The 16951-nt window shown below is 57.4% G+C and overlaps 6 protein-coding genes across 6 annotated transcripts; 4 read left to right on the top strand and 2 right to left on the bottom strand.

Moving 5' to 3' along the window:
• The first annotated feature begins 394 nt into the window (after positions 1-394).
• THITE_2107413 (uncharacterized protein) lies at positions 395-2973 on the top strand. Its single transcript, XM_003649089.1, has one exon. The coding sequence runs from the start codon at positions 626-628 to the stop codon at positions 2669-2671; it is 2046 nt and encodes a 681-aa protein (XP_003649137.1). The 5' UTR covers positions 395-625; the 3' UTR covers positions 2672-2973.
• Positions 2974-3652: 679 nt separating this feature from the next.
• THITE_2107412 (uncharacterized protein) lies at positions 3653-8627 on the bottom strand. Its single transcript, XM_003649088.1, has 2 exons — positions 7875-8627; positions 3653-7796 (listed from the first exon to the last, which is right to left on the bottom strand). The coding sequence occupies exons 1-2, from the start codon at positions 8248-8250 to the stop codon at positions 3769-3771; spliced, it is 4404 nt and encodes a 1467-aa protein (XP_003649136.1). The 5' UTR covers positions 8251-8627; the 3' UTR covers positions 3653-3768.
• A 149-nt stretch (positions 8628-8776) lies between these two features.
• Positions 8777-11176, bottom strand: THITE_2107410 (uncharacterized protein). The gene is made up of 4 exons (XM_003649087.1): positions 10438-11176; positions 10058-10386; positions 9488-9963; positions 8777-9424 (listed from the first exon to the last, which is right to left on the bottom strand). The coding sequence occupies exons 1-4, from the start codon at positions 11011-11013 to the stop codon at positions 9207-9209; spliced, it is 1599 nt and encodes a 532-aa protein (XP_003649135.1). The 5' UTR covers positions 11014-11176; the 3' UTR covers positions 8777-9206.
• Positions 11177-11612: 436 nt separating this feature from the next.
• THITE_2107408 (uncharacterized protein) lies at positions 11613-12860 on the top strand. Its single transcript, XM_003649086.1, has 2 exons — positions 11613-11928; positions 11979-12860. The coding sequence occupies exons 1-2, from the start codon at positions 11709-11711 to the stop codon at positions 12713-12715; spliced, it is 957 nt and encodes a 318-aa protein (XP_003649134.1). The 5' UTR covers positions 11613-11708; the 3' UTR covers positions 12716-12860.
• Positions 12861-13559: 699 nt separating this feature from the next.
• On the top strand, positions 13560-14376 carry THITE_154280 (uncharacterized protein; the record flags this gene model as incomplete). Its single annotated transcript, XM_003649085.1, has 2 exons — positions 13560-13707; positions 13769-14376. 2 exons carry the CDS (start codon positions 13560-13562, stop codon positions 14374-14376), a joined length of 756 nt encoding a protein of 251 aa, XP_003649133.1.
• Positions 14377-15217: 841 nt separating this feature from the next.
• On the top strand, positions 15218-16711 carry THITE_2107404 (uncharacterized protein). The gene is made up of 2 exons (XM_003649084.1): positions 15218-15686; positions 15762-16711. Exons 1-2 carry the CDS (start codon positions 15349-15351, stop codon positions 16588-16590), a joined length of 1167 nt encoding a protein of 388 aa, XP_003649132.1. The 5' UTR covers positions 15218-15348; the 3' UTR covers positions 16591-16711.
• The last annotated feature ends 240 nt before the right edge of the window (positions 16712-16951 follow it).

Raw genomic sequence — 16951 nt, 5'->3', positions numbered from 1 at the left:
CCAGGCCAGGAAATGCCACTGGACTGCTGCCGTCTTGAACACTCCTTATATCGAGGCAACAAGATAATGCAACGTCTCAACGAGGCTGATTCTCTCAGACAGCCTCGAACGCCCTCATGCGCCATACCATCCGGTCCTACGGCAGGCAGACAAGTGTCTCAAGAAAGCCCCAAGGGAACCCTTGCGTAGCTTACCCTGGTTGAGCTAAATGAAAAAAAAAAAAAAAAAAAAAAAAAAAAAAAAAAAAAAAAAAAAAAAATAACAAAAATAAACTTTCCATGAGTTAGGGAACAGTACGGAGTACAACTTAAAGACAATTAACCTTTAACTGCACTGAGGTACTCTCGCCTAAAACGGGGCATCAGTCACGTAAACTGCCTGTATTTTACCCCACAGAATTTCTCGAAATGGCCCTGCAGCTGCCCCGCACACAACATTCGTCCACCGCAACCTGAGCTCGACGCTCTGGAACAAGTCGAGTCGGCCAAAGCGATTCCGCACACGGATCGCCACATCCCTCTCCAAGCACTCACAGACTTGGTTCTCCAGCGCGGAGGACCGCCGGCTGAATGCGCGGGACAAGCACGAAAGGGGCCAAAAATCCTGCTGCCTTCCCGCCGGCATCATGGGAGACGCGGCAGTCGCCGCGCTCAACTCCCTTCTCCGAGGCGCATCCATCGAGGACCATGCCGAAGCACTCAGCCTCGCAAGTGCCGCCGTGCGCGCTGCAAAGGGCCGCGGTGCCGACCTGGCCACAGCCCAACACGCGCGCGTGGTCGCGCTCCTGAAGCTCGACCGCTTCGACGACGCCCTGCGCGCCATTGCCGAGGGCGGGGATGCGCTGGCCAACACGTGCGTGCTCGAGAAGGCTTATGCGCTCTACAAGACGGGGGATCTGGCGGGTGCCGAAGCCGTGCTGCGGCATGCTGGCGCCGTCCCGGCAAGGTTGCAGAGGGGCCTGAAGCACCTCGGCGCACAGGTAGCATATCGCGCCGAGAAGTTTGAACAAAGCGCCGCCATCTACCGCGAGCTCAGGGCGAACGACGGCGGTGCGAAGTACGGCGAAGAGAACGACCTGCGGATCAACCTCTCGGCGACCAATGCGCAGCTCGAGTGGCAGGGCAAGGGCTGGGCAGTGCCAGAGCACGAGAAGCAGCCCGCGAGGGAAGATTCGGAGGCATTCGAGACGTCGTACAACGCTGCCTGCGGCTGCATTTCCCGCGGGGATTTCGCGCAGGCGGCTGTCTTGCTCAAGCGCTCAAGAGACCTGTGCGAAGCGACGGAAGACCTGGATGAGGAGGAGAAAAAGGCCGAGCTGGTGCCTATCCTTGTGCAGCAAGCATACGTCTACACGAAGCTTGGGAAACTGGACGAGGCTGCGAATCTTGGGAAGTTGCTGAGCTTGGATGACATCTCGGACTCTTCGACCAAAGTCATTGCCCGGGCCAACGCCCTTGTGCTCCAAGCCGAGAGCAACCCTTACATGGCGCAGCGGCTGGCCGAGTCCCTCCCCGACGTCAAGGGAAACGACCGGCTGTTTGAGTACCAAGATGCTATCCGGCGATGCAACAGATACGTCCTTGATCTCCAGGTGCAGAAGTTCTCCGGCGTCCAGAAGTCCACCTCCAGGATACTGTCGGAGGACTCGCTTCCTGCTATCTCCAGTGCCAAGTGCGACCTTGGCGTCCTCGGTGCCGCGGCTGCCAGCCAGCTACGGACTGGCCAGGACGCCCTGCGCCACGTTCTGCCACTACTCGAGACCCGGCCTAACGACTTGGGCCTCCTGCTCACCGTCATTCAACTTTATGTCCAACTCCAGAACCCCAACCCTGCCATCAACCTCCTGGAAGCTTTCCTCAAGCGCCTGGAGACGGCCACGACACCCGACCACGCAGATGTGCGCTTCGCACCGGGTCTGGTCGCCCTAGCCGTGTCTCTCTACCGTACTCAAGGCAGGTACTCAGCAATCCGCAGCGAGCTCGCCAAGGCTGCGGCCCATTGGCAGCGCAAAACGGGACCCACCTCTTCCGGACCTGGCATCTCCCTTCTCCGTGAGGCAGGTATCGAGCTCCTGCGCTCCTCCCATCCCGCCGACCTTGCCGCCGCAGGCGAGGCCTTTTCACATCTCGTTGCTGCGCAGCCAGACGACCGCGCCGCCAAGGCCGGGCTCGTGGCCAGCTTCGCAACGAGTGACTTCTCCAAAGTCCAACCCTACCTCGACACCCTGCCGTCCGTTGAAGAGCTTACCCGCGGCGTGGACGTCGACGCCCTTCTCGAAGCAGGCGTTGCGGTAGCTCCCGTCCCCGCCCATGCCCAGCCGACCCGTGGCAAGAAACGGGCGCTGGAGGAGGACCAAGGAGTCAAAGAGAAGCAGCACCAGCACCAGCAGCTGGCGGCGAAGAAGCGCCGGAAGAGAAAGCTGCCCAAGTCGTACGACCCCAACAAGCAGCCGGACCCAGAGCGATGGCTGCCGCTGCGCGACCGCAGCAGCTACCGTCCCAAGGGCAAGAAGGGCAAGAAGCGGGCCGCCGAGGCGACGCAGGGCGGTGTGGTGCGGGAGGAGGAGACGCTCGAGCTTGCCGGCGGCGCAGGGTCCGTCAAGGTGGAAAAGGCGCCCGCGGGCGGCGCTGGCGGAGGGGCCGGGAAGAAGAAGAAGAAGGGCAAGAAATGAACTTATTTTCATCTCGCTGCCCGTTTTGCGTGTCTTGCTCGGTCCTAGATTAGCATAGCATCTCCATCGAAAGAGCCGAAGAGAGGCAGGTGCATCATCTTGGGTTGCATACTGAGATAGACAAAACTTCAACAAGCGGTCCTGGAGAAACCGCGTCGCACATCTTCGAGGTCACACGCAAGAAAGACTGCTCTGTAATACTCTCTACCTTGAGGTAATACTTGATCTACCTATGTATGCTGCCAAAAACCAATACCATTTACTGACCCGCCTTGCTTGCGCCACCGCCCCCGTCTCCCATCTCGTCCCGCCAGAAACGAAGAAAACCTCAACCTCAAACAAGCCAAACCAGCCAACCAACCCGGCTGCGAACACACACAAAGGAAAGAGAGGCCTTGACAAAGCTGTGCGAATTCGGAAAAGAGAGTTGACAGTAAAACCCCGCTCTTAACCGACAATGATTGATGGCAAAGCCATGCTAACCTCGGCTTCGTAACCCCCTGCCCTCAGTGAGCAGACAGGAAGGTGGGAAGCGAGTCTCACAGGCTTTGACATACGATTTTCCAACAACCGAATGAACCAGTGCGCTGTATCCACCCTCTAGATGCCTTATCCTGCTTGTTTAAGAAAAGAACAGAGAAAAAAACAGCAAAGAGCAGAAAAGAAACAGAAGGGAAAAGGGAAACGAGTGATTACAAAGGAGTGTTATGTTCGCGTTAAGTGTGACCTCCCCATGGTTCCGAATCCCCCGTTGCGGCCTGTTATGGTAGAGCTGAGCATAAGAGCGATTAAAAGAGAGTGTCGTATAAGAGAAAACGTGAGAGTTGGAGACGGCGAGAGAAGGATTGGACAACCGCAAAAATGAAAGAGCGACAAAAAGTCTATCAGCCTCATTTAGCCGTCCAGTTCTCTTCGTCCTGCCCCCGCAACACCTTGCCGCGTTGCAATACAATAATACAATTGTATACTGAAAAAGAAACGGAGGATGACCCGAGTCATTGTTGTTGGAACCGAAAAGAATGAAAGAAAGAGTGGAGGACACGAAGTTTTGGCGTCCTGTCGATTGTATTCCGTGTGGGTGGCATCCAAGTGAGAGTTCAGGCACCGACGGCCTGCAAAGGCGGGCTCGGAAGCCGGCCATCACCATCGGTCACGTCACCGTGCTCGGCTTTCCCCCCGTCCTTGGACGTCTCGAAGACCGGCGATGACGGTGGCTCGGGGGTGAAAAAGACCGTGTTGCGGCCCTCGCGGCTGGGTGGCGGACTGAGTTCAAGATACTCGGCTCCATCCAGGGCTGCACTGCCGTTCTGTGCTCCCGCAGCAGGCGCCTGGGCCTGTTCCTCTTCCCGTTCGTCCTCACCCTCAATGAGCCGCAGTGGCGTGCGCCGTCCGTCCGAGAAACTGATCGCTGCGTCACTGTCCTCGTCGGAAGGTAAAGTGAGGTTACCACCGAAAGCTCTGTTAGTGGCTTGGGCCGAGGAGTATTTCCTATGCAGCTCCCTGAAACTACGAGCCGTAGCCGTGCTCGCGCTGGCCGCAGATCCACGATGGCCGCGATCAGACATGGACCGTGCGGTCAGGATGGACTGGAAATCGGCGCTTTCAGTGGGTCCGGTGCGGTTGCTCGACGCATCGTCTCGCTGTATCCTTTGGCGGATGCGTTCTTCTGATGTGAGGCTTTGCATTTGTAGCTCGTTTCCAAAGGTGACCACCGAGGCCTTCTTCCCGTGCACCACGAAGGACCCGTTGCCTCGTGGCAGGACATCCGGAGCATCATGAATGGCGTCATCAGATCCCGTGACATTCGACGACGAGTCCCTGGCTCTGCGGTGGCGATGATGAGAGATGTGACCGGCACTTTCCCTGAGCGTACGCTGCAGACTGCGGCGGATTTTGCTCCGGTCGCTTCGGTCCGCAAGTGTCCCGCTGGAGGCTCGCTCGCGCCGTTCTAATGGCTCTTCCGCATCCACGCCAACACCAGCACTCTTATGGTCTGATGTCCGAGACAGTTCAGGCTCGAGGAGACCTGCTTGTTCCAACAAGTCGCGTTCGTCCGCATCCACGTCATCGGGCTGGTCATATTTGGCCCTCTCAGGGGAGCCGGCAGAGCCGGCAGGGCCAGCCTCGTTCTTCTTCGGTGTTGCCGGAGCAATCGTCTCGGGTTCTCCTGCAGTGATTGCCGACGCCTTGTTGACATCGCCGCCTGGAAGAACCCAGGAACCTTCTCGGCTCACAGTTGCACTAGTGGGTGGCGTCTGGAAGGACTCCGTAACGGGGGAGGAGAAGTCGTCGTCGTCGCCGTCGGACTTCGCAGTGACGGTGGAGTTCCTCGTTGGGGGAAACTGGCCCGGCGACTGAGCATTGTCCCGGGTAGCTGACATCTCGCTGGTCTTCGACGTCTCCCGGGCCATAGAACTCCCAAGGAGGTCAGATTTCGGATCTGGGGGCAATCCGGCAGCCTGCCGCTCCTCTTCGAGGTCCATTGCCAGGATATCACGGTGACACCTTAGCTTCCAGATCTCCATCCTACTCCATTTCAGCTGCGCAGCCATACGCGCTGCCGCGAGTAACATTTGCTCCCTTGTCTTGGGCAATATCGGCGCCAAGATCTGGAGATGCCTAGCGTTTCGCAGATGGGATTCGAGCGTTGCTTCGGCTTCCTTGAGTTTCTCATCAGCCTCGGCGATCTTTTGGCGCATGAAATCTCTTCGAGCCGCCACGATGTCCTGGGCCATCTTGTGGTCTATCCGACTGCGAGAGACGGTCACCTCGCCTGTCGGCGTCTGGATGACTTGCACATTGCCACCGCCCGATCCCCTGATGGCGCGCCGGCTTTGCCCGTCGTAATTGCCTCCTATGACCCCTCGCATCCGAACTCCGGATGTCCTGAACGCGGCGGCGTAGTTGAGCTTGGCCAGCCAATCGTTCATGTCGTCGTCGTCTTCCGCCAGGAGGACCTCCTCGAAACCGCCGTGTCTGACGTAAAGAAAGGCGTGCTTGTGCTTGGTGTAGCTCGAATCCAACAAAGCCAGGGCGCCGTCCGTCGACATCAATGCGTCGGGCTTGAATTGCTCGAGAGGTGGCTTGAAGATGCACGGATCGCCGTCGTGGCCCTTCTTAAGGTGGTCCTTTTGCTGGTGCATCAACTGCTTAATCCACGCGGTGTTGCGGAAAAAGTAGAGCTGAGCGCCAGTGAGAATGGCGCCCCATTCTTGCCACGGAGACCTCGTCTTCTTCTTCTTGGCATCTTTCCGCCATAACAAGCCGACCTTGGTGATTTTGATGTCGACAATACCAGGATGAGCTTCTTCCGGATTGACCGCCGTTTTCTCCGTCATGAAGGCATCCGGGCGCGACCTTGCTGAGACTATCTGCAACACACCGGTTTTGAAGAAGGTCCTCTGGAGCTCCTTCATGTTGAGAGACTTGGCAGTTCCCAGGTAGCTGTAGGGGTCATCGAGTTGCATCACGTCCTTCAGGTTGGGCCGAAGCACATCCAGCCTGTTTTCGATGATGAGCGAATAGGGGTCGACCGGCTCTTTCGCAACCCTCCTGGCTGGATCCGGCGGGCCGTTGGGGAATATTGACCGCTTCCTGGACTTCTGCTGGGCCGCGGTCCGCTCGCCATTGATATCCAAATCGTCCTCGACGCGGATGAACGGGGTATAGGTGATGTTGTCGAAGAAGACCTCCAGCACCTCGTCATAGATGCCCTCCCCTCGAGTGTTCTTTAGGTAGTCGGCCTTCTGCATCTTGTGCTTGTTGTTCTTGTTGAATACATCGGTGTGGAGGATGAGGAGGGAGAACGCGATGAAATAGGCCTGGTCTGGCGAGGAGTAGATTCCCGGATTGCATTCGTGATACCGGTTCGCAAATGCCTGCACAAAGCGGTCAATCTGCTGTGTCTCCTTCGGCAGCTCCGCCTCCATCAGGAGCTTCCTCAGAGCCATGTCCATGGGGTCGCCGAAGAAACGGAAACCGCGCATGTAGCTCCGTAGCACTGATTGTGCAAACGGTTCCGTGCTCTTGGAGAGTGCGGCTGCAACCATGCTTCGACTGACAACCCCGAGCACTCGTTCGAGGTATTTTGCGGGCGTATCATCATCCCTGCGCTCAGGGAGGACGATTGAGTCCCTAGGTAACTGGAGAGAGTTGTTTTTGGAGGTATTCGAGGCTGGCGTGACGGGTGTTAGGGAGCCCTGTCGAGATGGCATCATGTCGGTGTTTTGCCGCAGACGGCTGAGGCCAAGCAGATCAGTGAAGCTCTTTCGACCTGTCGATATCGAGGTTCTCGAGGCGGGCGGAGCCAAGTGCTCATCCACCGACTCTCTGGGCGAATTCCTCCCCAGTGAGCTCATGGTCGAAGATCTACCCCTTCTGTGTATATAGCTCCGGGTCGGCGAAGAGTGGCCGGACTGTCTTGAGCTGGGTCGGAAGAGAGCGGTTGCCGGAGATGCGGTTGGCCTGGCCAACTGCGGGACAGCCTGATTCTGAGGAGGCGGTGTTCTGACGCCATCCCTTGACGGGGTTCTTGACGCTGTCGGGGTGAACTGGCTGCCTCGAGAAGCGTTGGTGGCGGGCTGATTCGGCGAGCCGGGGGCTGACGGAACGAACGACGAGCTGGAAACATTCGAGTCATCTGCGAAGGACGGTTTGCTCTTTGGTTGAAGGTGGGATATAGGGAACAACGGCTCGTGTTGTTTCTGCTTCCTGCGCGGAAGTCTGAAGAAAGCTGTTGACGTCTGAACTGCGTGTGTAGCGATTGCGCTGGTCCCATTGCCCTTGTCTCCCGAGCTAGCATTCGACCTCGAGGATTCTGATAACCTGTTTGGAGGAAGCACGAGCGTGGAAGAGTGGTCCTCCCCACGAGATGGTGGGACGTGAGCGTGTGACGACGATGGGCGATTGGGTTCCTCAAAAGAAACACTACGCTTGCTCCTAACCCCGTTCTCGGAGTGCCTCGGAATCCGCTCGTGCCCTATCAGGTTGGGGTGCGCACCACCTGCGGCCTCCGTCCTCGGCAGTTCTCCAGACCGACGTAGCCGCGCCGCAAAGTTCATTCGGGAAGGCTTCTTTCGGGGGGCGAGGGAATTGAACGTCGGCGCCGTGGTAATGATTTCGGGAGCTGTGACCACATGTGTTAGTCCGTCCAAGAACGAAACCTGCATCACTGTGCTCTGCCAGGCGAGGGAGGGACACGTACGGCGCGGCAGGGGGGGAGCTTTCTCTGCTGCCGCTTGAAGTTTCGCCTTCGCAGCCAGCTGAGAGTCTGACGCATTACGGAACCTCAGCACGGAGAAGCGGCGTTGTTTTTGCGCATAATCGTTGGAAGTAGGGGACCGAGGCGCATCGCAGGGTTCGACTACTGACGGGACGGCATGGCTAGAGGCGACCGAGATGCTGTCTCGCGGTTGATTGACGGGAGAACCGGGAACACCAGGCGGCGCGAAATCCTCTGCCACCGATGTCAAGGAGGGTAGCTCGGCGGCGGACCCGGGGTGACACGGTGGTTGCTTTGAGGCGGGCACAGCGATAGAGTCGAGCAGCGAATGGCGCCGCATGTCGGTCTCGCTGGCCATGTTGCCGCGACGTCGTAGAAACGGCATGGCTATAGCTCGTCCCGATCGTCATAATCCATCGGAATGCCAAAACACCGGGACAACTCTGAACGAGCCCTCCGCGGCCCGCGAAGAACTGAATCCGGGGGGGCCGGTGCAATCCGACCACTCGTGCACGGAGCCGGGCGATGTGCTGCAGGAGGAGGTGGGGGGTAAACGAGCGGATTGATGTCGCGCAATAGTTCGGGAACAGTTGGCTGCTGGTGCCGTCGATAGCCTGGGATGAGGCGGCGTTTCACAGTCGGTCTCGTGTGAACTTGAGAATCGGGTCTGCGGTCGAGAAGTCCTAAGGGGTGTCAGCCCGAGCTTGGCCTCAGCTCCTTCCAAGCTGAGCGCTGGATGCCCCCGCCATTCGCCGCTATCGTTAGCCCCATTCACCCCGAGGTCCCAATCAAGCAGCCGGCCCGGATCCACCGGCTGGACGCACACTACGCTGCTCCCTGGTACGCACATGGTACAGGTATGTATGCACATAACCTATTACGGACAAGTCCATCATCCCCTTCCATCTTTTGACTGGGATGAAAGTGTAAAGACGAGATTCATTGCGTACCGCAATTTTCTCTCTTTTCTAGGCGTTGGTCCGTTGCAGATTGGTACTTAGGTAGTCATAACAATCGCGCACACCCAGTTTAACCACCCCGGGCGGTGTCAATTGTTGAGAGCTTGGTGACTGCCTTACCTATCCACCATGTATGCCCGGGGATGCCATATGCACAGTAGGTGCTTTTCCCAGGCAAGATTGCTGAACTCCAGTCTCATATTTAAGTCAGTCAAGCCATCTCGCAACCAAGGTACAGTACACTCGCTCTGTAAACGCCATTCGCCGCTTGACTGGGCGCAACACCAGTCTCACCCACATAACGAAACCGCCGCAGTAACGCCTACCACTTTGTTCCCAGGTTCATAACGCATCCTTACCGTCTTCGTCTCCGTAAATCCTGCCAGTGCGCCGTCGGCTGCTGAAAGGGAGACTCCTCGATCCCGTTGTTTCCGAGAAGATAGTCGCCAAGGTACTTCAGAGCGTTCAGCATCTCCTCCCCGGTCGGGACGATGTTATCGCTCGGGAGCAAGAAACCGTAGCTCCCAGTGTCTCTCAACTTAATCTGGTAGCTGTACCGCGCATGAAGCTCATCTGCAATCCGAAATGTTAGCGCGTCCTACTCACTGCCCAAGCCTCCGGGATCGCGAAACATACGGTAGAACCAATCAATAGCCGAACCGCCGCCTGCCTCGATACGTGTGGTCGAGTCACCCGCTCTGTGAGACCGAGCAACGGCGCCTTCGCACGCTGACGTGACGGTGTAATACTCCCCGCTCGAGAGCCGGATGGCCTTCGCCAGCCCCATAGCAAGCTCCTCGAGGTTCTCGCGATTAGGCGGATCAATCGAGCAGGTATACGCGTATGGATAGAGGATCTGCTGCGAGTACGAGTGCAGGTCGAGGAACGCCACAAACTTGGTTCCGTGCTGCGTCTCGTTTTTCGCCCATTTCGCCAACTCGGAGGCCTCGACGGCCTGGAAGGGCTGATCGCCGCCGTAGCTCTCGGAGCAGGGATCGGTCTGGTGCTTGGCGGCGTCCCACGCGTACCCGAAGGCATGGTCGAGGTCAAGGCCGCGGCAGAAGCGCATCTTGGTCTGCTGCCGCGACTTGCGCCACAGACGGTCGCTCTGCCTGTCCAAGAATGTCAGTCTTCCCTTGCCTAATCGAGGAACTAAAGAGCTACCCGGTACAAGAAACCGCAAAACACAGGCACAATATGACGTACCAGCTGTATTCATAGCCGTCCGGGTTGAGCACGGGGATGAAGACGATGTCGAAGTGCTCGAGGAGCTTGGTGATCATCGGCTCTCGGTCGTACGAGGTTATGACCGACCATAGGAGGTAGTTCACAGAGCTCGTGGAAATCCATTCACGCCCATGGAGGCCTCCGGTGATGAGAATGGTCTTCCTAGGTCCATTTGCTTCGCCATTATCGCTCCGCGCACCGACGCGCAAGGCGAAGATGTCCCTCCCCTCATATGATTTGCCAACGCTTGTCATTTGAGCAATCGACGGGAACATGGCCTCAAGAAGGCGCATCCAGCTCACGATAACCTGCCAGAGTCAGTGACAAGTTGCTGGGCACTACAGCGCGAGCCAACTTACCGCCAGAGTCTGGTAGTCGCGGAAGAAAATATTCCCCACCCCGTCCAACGACATTCTCATGTTAGCAGCATCACCCATGCTCGACTCGAACTGGGACCTTTTTGACGTCGAAGGGTAAGTCGCCCATACTGCCGCTGCCAGGTCCGGGATTAGGACCGTGGGCTGCAAGGAGCGGGGAAGCAGGGTACGGAGCGCCGATACGTCGTCCTTGTCCAGCCGAACATCAACGTAACTGGGCGTGAAAGCCCAGACGTCGAGGAACATCTGTTCCGCAGCCCTCGCCAGCGCGTCCTCCTCCTCGGATGTTGTGACATTGAACCGAATTACAACATCATTCCTGTACCGGTATTGCAGTTGCGCACCCGGTCTCGCTCCTTGTGTTTTGAAAGGCGGCTTGCCGAAGACGACCTCGACGGCACTGTCGCGCAGCCATTTTAGGAAGGGGAAGACTTGGCCGGAGGCGTCAGGATGACTGTCGCCTTCGTATTGAGATGATCGGACCCGGGCACCGTCTACAGTCGGCAAGCAGAAGGCGACGGCGACGGCGAGGGCGACGGGTAGCGAAGCTATCCGCATGGGTATTCGCATATTGGTTGCATCGAACGTGCGACGTTGACGTGCACTTGGGGCGGCTGTTATCCCAAGGCAGAAATAAGATCACCGAGAGGTTCGAGATGGCTGTCGCGATAGAGCAGAGCCGAACCCTAGGCTCCGGCGCAGTTGAGATTGAGACTCCGCTGCGCCAAGGTAGTGTAAGATACAGGACAGGGGGTATGGACTGGACACACAGATACAGTAACGTTACAAGTTGGCCCGCCGGGGGATGGGGAATGGAACCTCTGCAGCCGTCCCTGGTGCCGCTGAACTCCCGGCATGATCGGCCCACTATACTACACTACTGCGGTATCCGGTAACTAGGTAAGGTACACTAAGTAAGGTATCTTTCGTTACCTACAGAGCATGGAACTTTACAATGCTTCAACAACCTAACCCGGGACCTCAGGTAGGCACCCGGGATGAGCAAGATGCACCATGCGATTGGCCATCCGTCGACATCTTTCAAATGGGTCATCGCTAGGTAAACTCAGGTACCTTACCTACGGATCCTGCCGGCCGACCTCATGATGCTGAATGCGCTGTTTCGCTTCCCTGCCAATGCTTCATAACCCCGCATCTCGCATCTCGAGTGGGAAGGATAGCAGTTTACGTTCTCTGGAACTGGGATCACCGCCCAACTTACGTCGTCGTTCAGACTTTGTAGCCGATAGGCAATGGCATTCAGTGATAGCATTCGAGCCTTGCTCGATACATATGCCAACTGCATCTCGCTCCTCAAGTCATTTCGGCTTGGCCGGAACGAGACTGACACAGTCGGCATTCCTCACCAGCATTCCCACCTCCGCAAGTCATTGAGATCCGACCGCTCCTTGATTGAGCGGGCTTACTCATCGAGGTTGTCGGCCTTGGGCAAACGTTTTAAGATAGGCGACGGTGAGCACGACGCATCTCATAAGACCAAGGGATTGCTAATGTCACGCCAGCCCGCGCAATCACGGCCCTGGATCGCATCCTCAAAAGGTTGAGAGATGCGGTCACACACCTCTTGCGCCTTTCCACCAAACAAAATGACTTCACTCTCGACTGCGAGTCACTGATGTCCCTGTCCAATGCGTCTCGAGCCGACGCCATCAAGGCCATCGATAGCCTGTCCCGCCGTTTGGGGAGCCCCTCCCGATCCTCGGTGGTCTCATCGTCTTCCAAGGGGTCATCCAACTCACCCTCAACATCCCGATACAACCGCAAGTTGTCAGCCAAAGCGGGCGTTTCCGGCTCTAAACCAACCCCACGAACTCGGCAAAAGAATTTACCAAGCAAAAGACCTCTTGCTGATGCCACCAAGGAGGACAAGGCAGCAAGCCGACAACGGAAGGCAGGGGATGCCGCGAGGCCACGCAAAGGACCATCGGTGCAGCCTCTGGGTGCTGCAAAAAGGCGGGATACACACTCACAGGACCGGTTCTCCCGAGCCATGGCCGAAAGCCGGGAGTCGCCAAAAAGCACAGTCGACAACAGAAGATCGATACTGTCGTTCTCGTCCGGCAGTACGAAGCTGGGCGAAATACCGCAGAGGAAGTGGCAATCTGTGGCGCAATATACTGCGACCGATCCAGATGGTGATGAGTACAATGTGCGCCCTGTATTCCCGCTGAAGCCCTACACCGTCGAGGTAAAAGAGAGGAGATTTTTGGGGTTGTTCAGTCGAAAACGGGAACTGTGAGTAAGAAGGATGCCAGTGCGAAAGGTGCGAGATATCCACGGCCTAATGTAGGTCATAAACAGCATTGAGCTCTTCGAAACATTTAGATGTTTGATGATTTTCCAAGCACTGCGATTCTGACGCAACATCGTCCTCACGCAAAGGTCTGTCGAGTCCGATGCCCATATGCCATCACCTGCACGGAAATAGCAACCATTCCTCCGCCAAACGACACAACTCTGCAAGACCCGACCATCTCCGACGGAGAAGGTTGTGCTCTTCCACGCCTAGACCTCAGGTAAGCTAGGTATCAGTAACCAGCTATCGAACGATATACATCGCAGATAGGACAACAGCTACACTCGGCGTTGCCGCCGCATAGCTTATGCTCGTCGTCTCGCTCGGCCGGCTTAATTACCGGGCAGTCTCTCCATGGCTCGGGAGTTACGCTTACGCAACTCTGTGTGTTTTGCTCGGCTATTATCGAGATCTGCGGCAGAAGTTTCTGCATGGGATTCACTGCCGGGGCGTGAATCGCGTCTCCCGTATCCTGCTTCAGCATTGCGTGGCATGGCCAGAGATTTGTTTCAGCATGTAAACTTCCTCCACATCCGGGATCAAGACCTGACTGTCAAGCACTGGCCGATATATTTTGTTATTCGATCCACTTTGGGACGACAAACCTTGAGGAGTTCGACTATCCGGCAACTCCTCTCTTCTCCTCCTGCGGTTCTCACCCCGAGCCTTCTTCGAGATAGTTGGCTGCTGCACCGGACTTCCTTCACAAATTCATATTGACCTTGCGGCCAGCTGGCCTTGCCGCACGCGTTCAAACTTACCTCGACCAATATCCATCACCGACATCATGGCATCCAGATGCTTGGCTGTCTTGTTGGCGGCCGCCTCGGTGCTGGCCAGGACACCGCCCGGATTCACCCCTTCATCAGAAACCGACCTCGTGGTTGAGTACAAGGGCTTCGCTCCCATGAACGGAGCGGTAGTCAGCAAGAGCGGTAGGCCGACCTGCCCTCTCACCCGAAGGGATGGTGGTACCGGCCGCTGACAACCCACCAGTAACGGCTGCTGAACCGCGCATCGGCACTCTCGCCCGCCTCAACGGCAGCTCTTACGCCGTCATCATGATCGACCTGGACATCCCGACCAACAACCCCCCCAAAACCAACACGCTCCTGCACTGGATGCAGACTGGCCTCGTGCCAGCCGCCAGCGTAACCACGCTGAACAGCACCTCCGGCCCGATCCGCGCGTTCCTTCTCGAGAACCGCTCCAACAGCACCGCGCTGGCGCCCTACATCGGGCCCAACCCGCCCGCGCGCGTCCCGCTGAGCCACCGCTACACGCAGATCCTGGTCGACACGAGCGGCCTGACGGAGCGGGGCATGTTGGCGCTGCAGACGGCGGCGAAGAACCGCAGCGGGTTCGACGCGCCAACCGTCCTTGCCAGCGCCGGGCTCACGGGGAAGGTCGCGGCCGGGAACTCGTTCAACGTCACGAACCCGGGGCCGGCCGTGGCTGCGAACACCACCGGCAGTGCAGCGGACGGGGGCCAAGGCAGCGCGAGTGGCACGGCCGGGGGAACTGGGGCTGGCGCGGCGGCGAGGCCGGAGACGGTCCTGGTTGGGGGACTCGGCCTATTTGCGGTATTGTTGCTGGGTCTGTGAGGGAGTGTCTGGTTCTCCACGGTTCGGTTCGTGAGTCGTTGGCAAGTGTCCAAGCTGGGCGTCGTTCTGGCTCTTGCTTCAAGAGTCTGCGTTACCCTGTGCTTCCGGCGGCGTTTGCCTGCTGCTAGGCGTTTGTATATACACCTGATGAACGATGTAGACGTTGGTAGCCGCAATCCTTGTATCCTTGAATATTTGGAGCAAAGCTTCAATGACGGGCCATTCGAATGTGTACTGTATACACAGGAAGCAAGGAAGGAAGTTTTCGCTTCACACTGGGCCACTCACGCAATATCCGTGCTTTACTCGATTCAATGTCTGGCCGCTGGGTATTCGTCTCCGCAGATGCTTATGCTCGTATCCGTCCTCAGATCCCTGATGCTTTGCATCATTATCGGACAAATGTGCCGCAAGCATGATTGGTTATCATGCATGGCTTTCGGATTACGTTTGAGTGGTACTGCTTGGTAGGCAAGACGGTTCTCGTCCTTCCGCTTGTCGCTGGAGCCGGATCGCCTTGCTTCCAGTTCTTAGGTGAGCACTTACACAATCCGCAGGGCCGTCAAGCGAGGCACAACTGCCGAATCCGGCCAGCGCGCGGTTTCTGTTGTGACCCGGTCAGCGCGCGGTTTCTGCTTGTGAATTGCAGGACCATCCCAGCGAACATCATCGGCAACTTTCCAAAATTGTCCAGGATTGAACACAACTGACTAATCGCAGGGGAGCATTTGATTGGGAATCGGGAGAATTATTTTATGTCTCCGCATGATAGGGGAAATACTCAGAGAGAGATGGTCCTGTTTGCGGCCTGGCTCGCTCACGGCGAAGCCGGGGAGGGAGTTCATAGACGAGGGCGGCGGCAGACCTGAAATGCAGAATATATACATCTGATATTGTCCCCCAGATCGGATTGCATCCATTTTCTCTGAGCGTTCGCCGCACTGTTTACCGTCCATTTCAGTCATTGTCACAATGGCGAGGACAATTGTGATCCTCGGGGCTAGCTACGCTGGCGTCCCTATCGCTCATTACCTCCTCAAACATACGGCGGCCAAGGTCAACGGCCTCAAGGTCATAGTCGTTGCGCCCAATACGCACCTCTACTGGAACTTTGCCTCAGTCCGCGGCATCCTCCCAAACATGCTGGACGACGACAAGCTCTTCTACCCTCTCGCGCCAGCCTTTGCCAAGTATCCTTCGGACCGGTATGAGCTTGTGCAAGGTGTGGCCGAGAAGGTAGACCCGAGTGGTAACGTTGTCCAAGTGCGTGGGCACGACGGCTCTGCCAGGGAGATCAGATATGACGAGCTGTAGGTTGCAGAGCCACTGCTTTGGGCCTTAAGCCCTGATATCTAGCGCGGTACTGACGAGCCCCATGTATGTAGAGTTATCGCTACCGGAAGCAGCTTCAAGAGCGACATGCCCTTCAAGAATCTGTCCTCGACGGGAAAGACTAAGGACGCCTTGCACGATTGGGTGGAGCGCATCAAGACCGCCCAGTCCATCGTCGTCGCTGGAGCCGGCGCCACAGGCATCGAAGTCGCTGGCGAACTCGGCCAGGAGTATGCTGCAACGGGGAAGAAGCAGATTACCCTCGTCTGCGACCAAGATCTGCCTCTCAGCTCCAAGTTCAAGCGGGACGTGCGCGAGACAGCGAAGAAGGAACTCGAGCGCCTCAAAGTCAAGGTGATCACCAACGCCAAAGTGACCGGGAACACCTCAACCAAAACAATCACTCTCATGAAAACCTCTGAGCCCAGCACGACCACCACGCTCACCGCTGACCTCCTGATCCCGACATACGGCGTCGTCCCGAACACCTCGTTCCTTCCCGCCTCGATGCTCGACAGCCGCGGCTTCGTCAACCAGACCGCCGCCCTGCGCGCCGAAGGGTTCGACAACATCTTCGTGGTCGGCGACGCAGGCAACCTGGAGGACCCCCAGGCCGTGCACACCGACGCGCAGGTGGTGCATGTCGTCAAGCTCATCGAGGCGCGCCTGCAGGGCCGGGGCGCGGCAGCGGTGCCACCGTACAAGCCGGCGGACAAGATCATGTTCGCGGCGACGCTGGGGCGGAATAGGGGGACGGGCCAGATGGGAAACTGGAGGCTGTGGAGCTGGCTGGTCTGGTTGGCGAAGGGGCGCTATTTGGGGACGGATTATGCCGGCGCGCTTGTCAGCGGGGAGCGGACGTTGAGGGTGAAGGATTGGTGAGCGAAGGGTTGGTGAGCGGGCGATGTGTTCCGAAGTGCGAAGTTCTTCACACGATTCGAGTGGTGTACGGGGTACGGAATACTGAATTTGGATACCTCAATGGAGCAAGGGATGAAGCACATAAATGGACACGAGCGCATAATATCTTGGATGATAATAGTGTTTGGCCTCCGACTACCTTCCATTATGAGCTTGCTGCTAGAGCAGTTGAGACGCGAAGATGGAAACCAGAGAGGAGTGAAATGAAAGAAAGGAAGCAAGGGGGGGGATCGGCGATACAATCCTCAGAGAATTTAAATATCCCGAGGCACGAATCGCCATCGGCCCTGAAATGCGCATCTCGTTCTGTGGTTGCGCCAGT

The sequence above is a fragment of the Thermothielavioides terrestris genome, chromosome 1, assembly GCF_000226115.1.
Source record: "Thermothielavioides terrestris NRRL 8126 chromosome 1, complete sequence".
In the NCBI taxonomy this organism is placed as follows: domain Eukaryota; kingdom Fungi; phylum Ascomycota; class Sordariomycetes; order Sordariales; family Chaetomiaceae; genus Thermothielavioides; species Thermothielavioides terrestris.
This window is presented reverse-complemented; position numbering and strand designations above follow the sequence as displayed.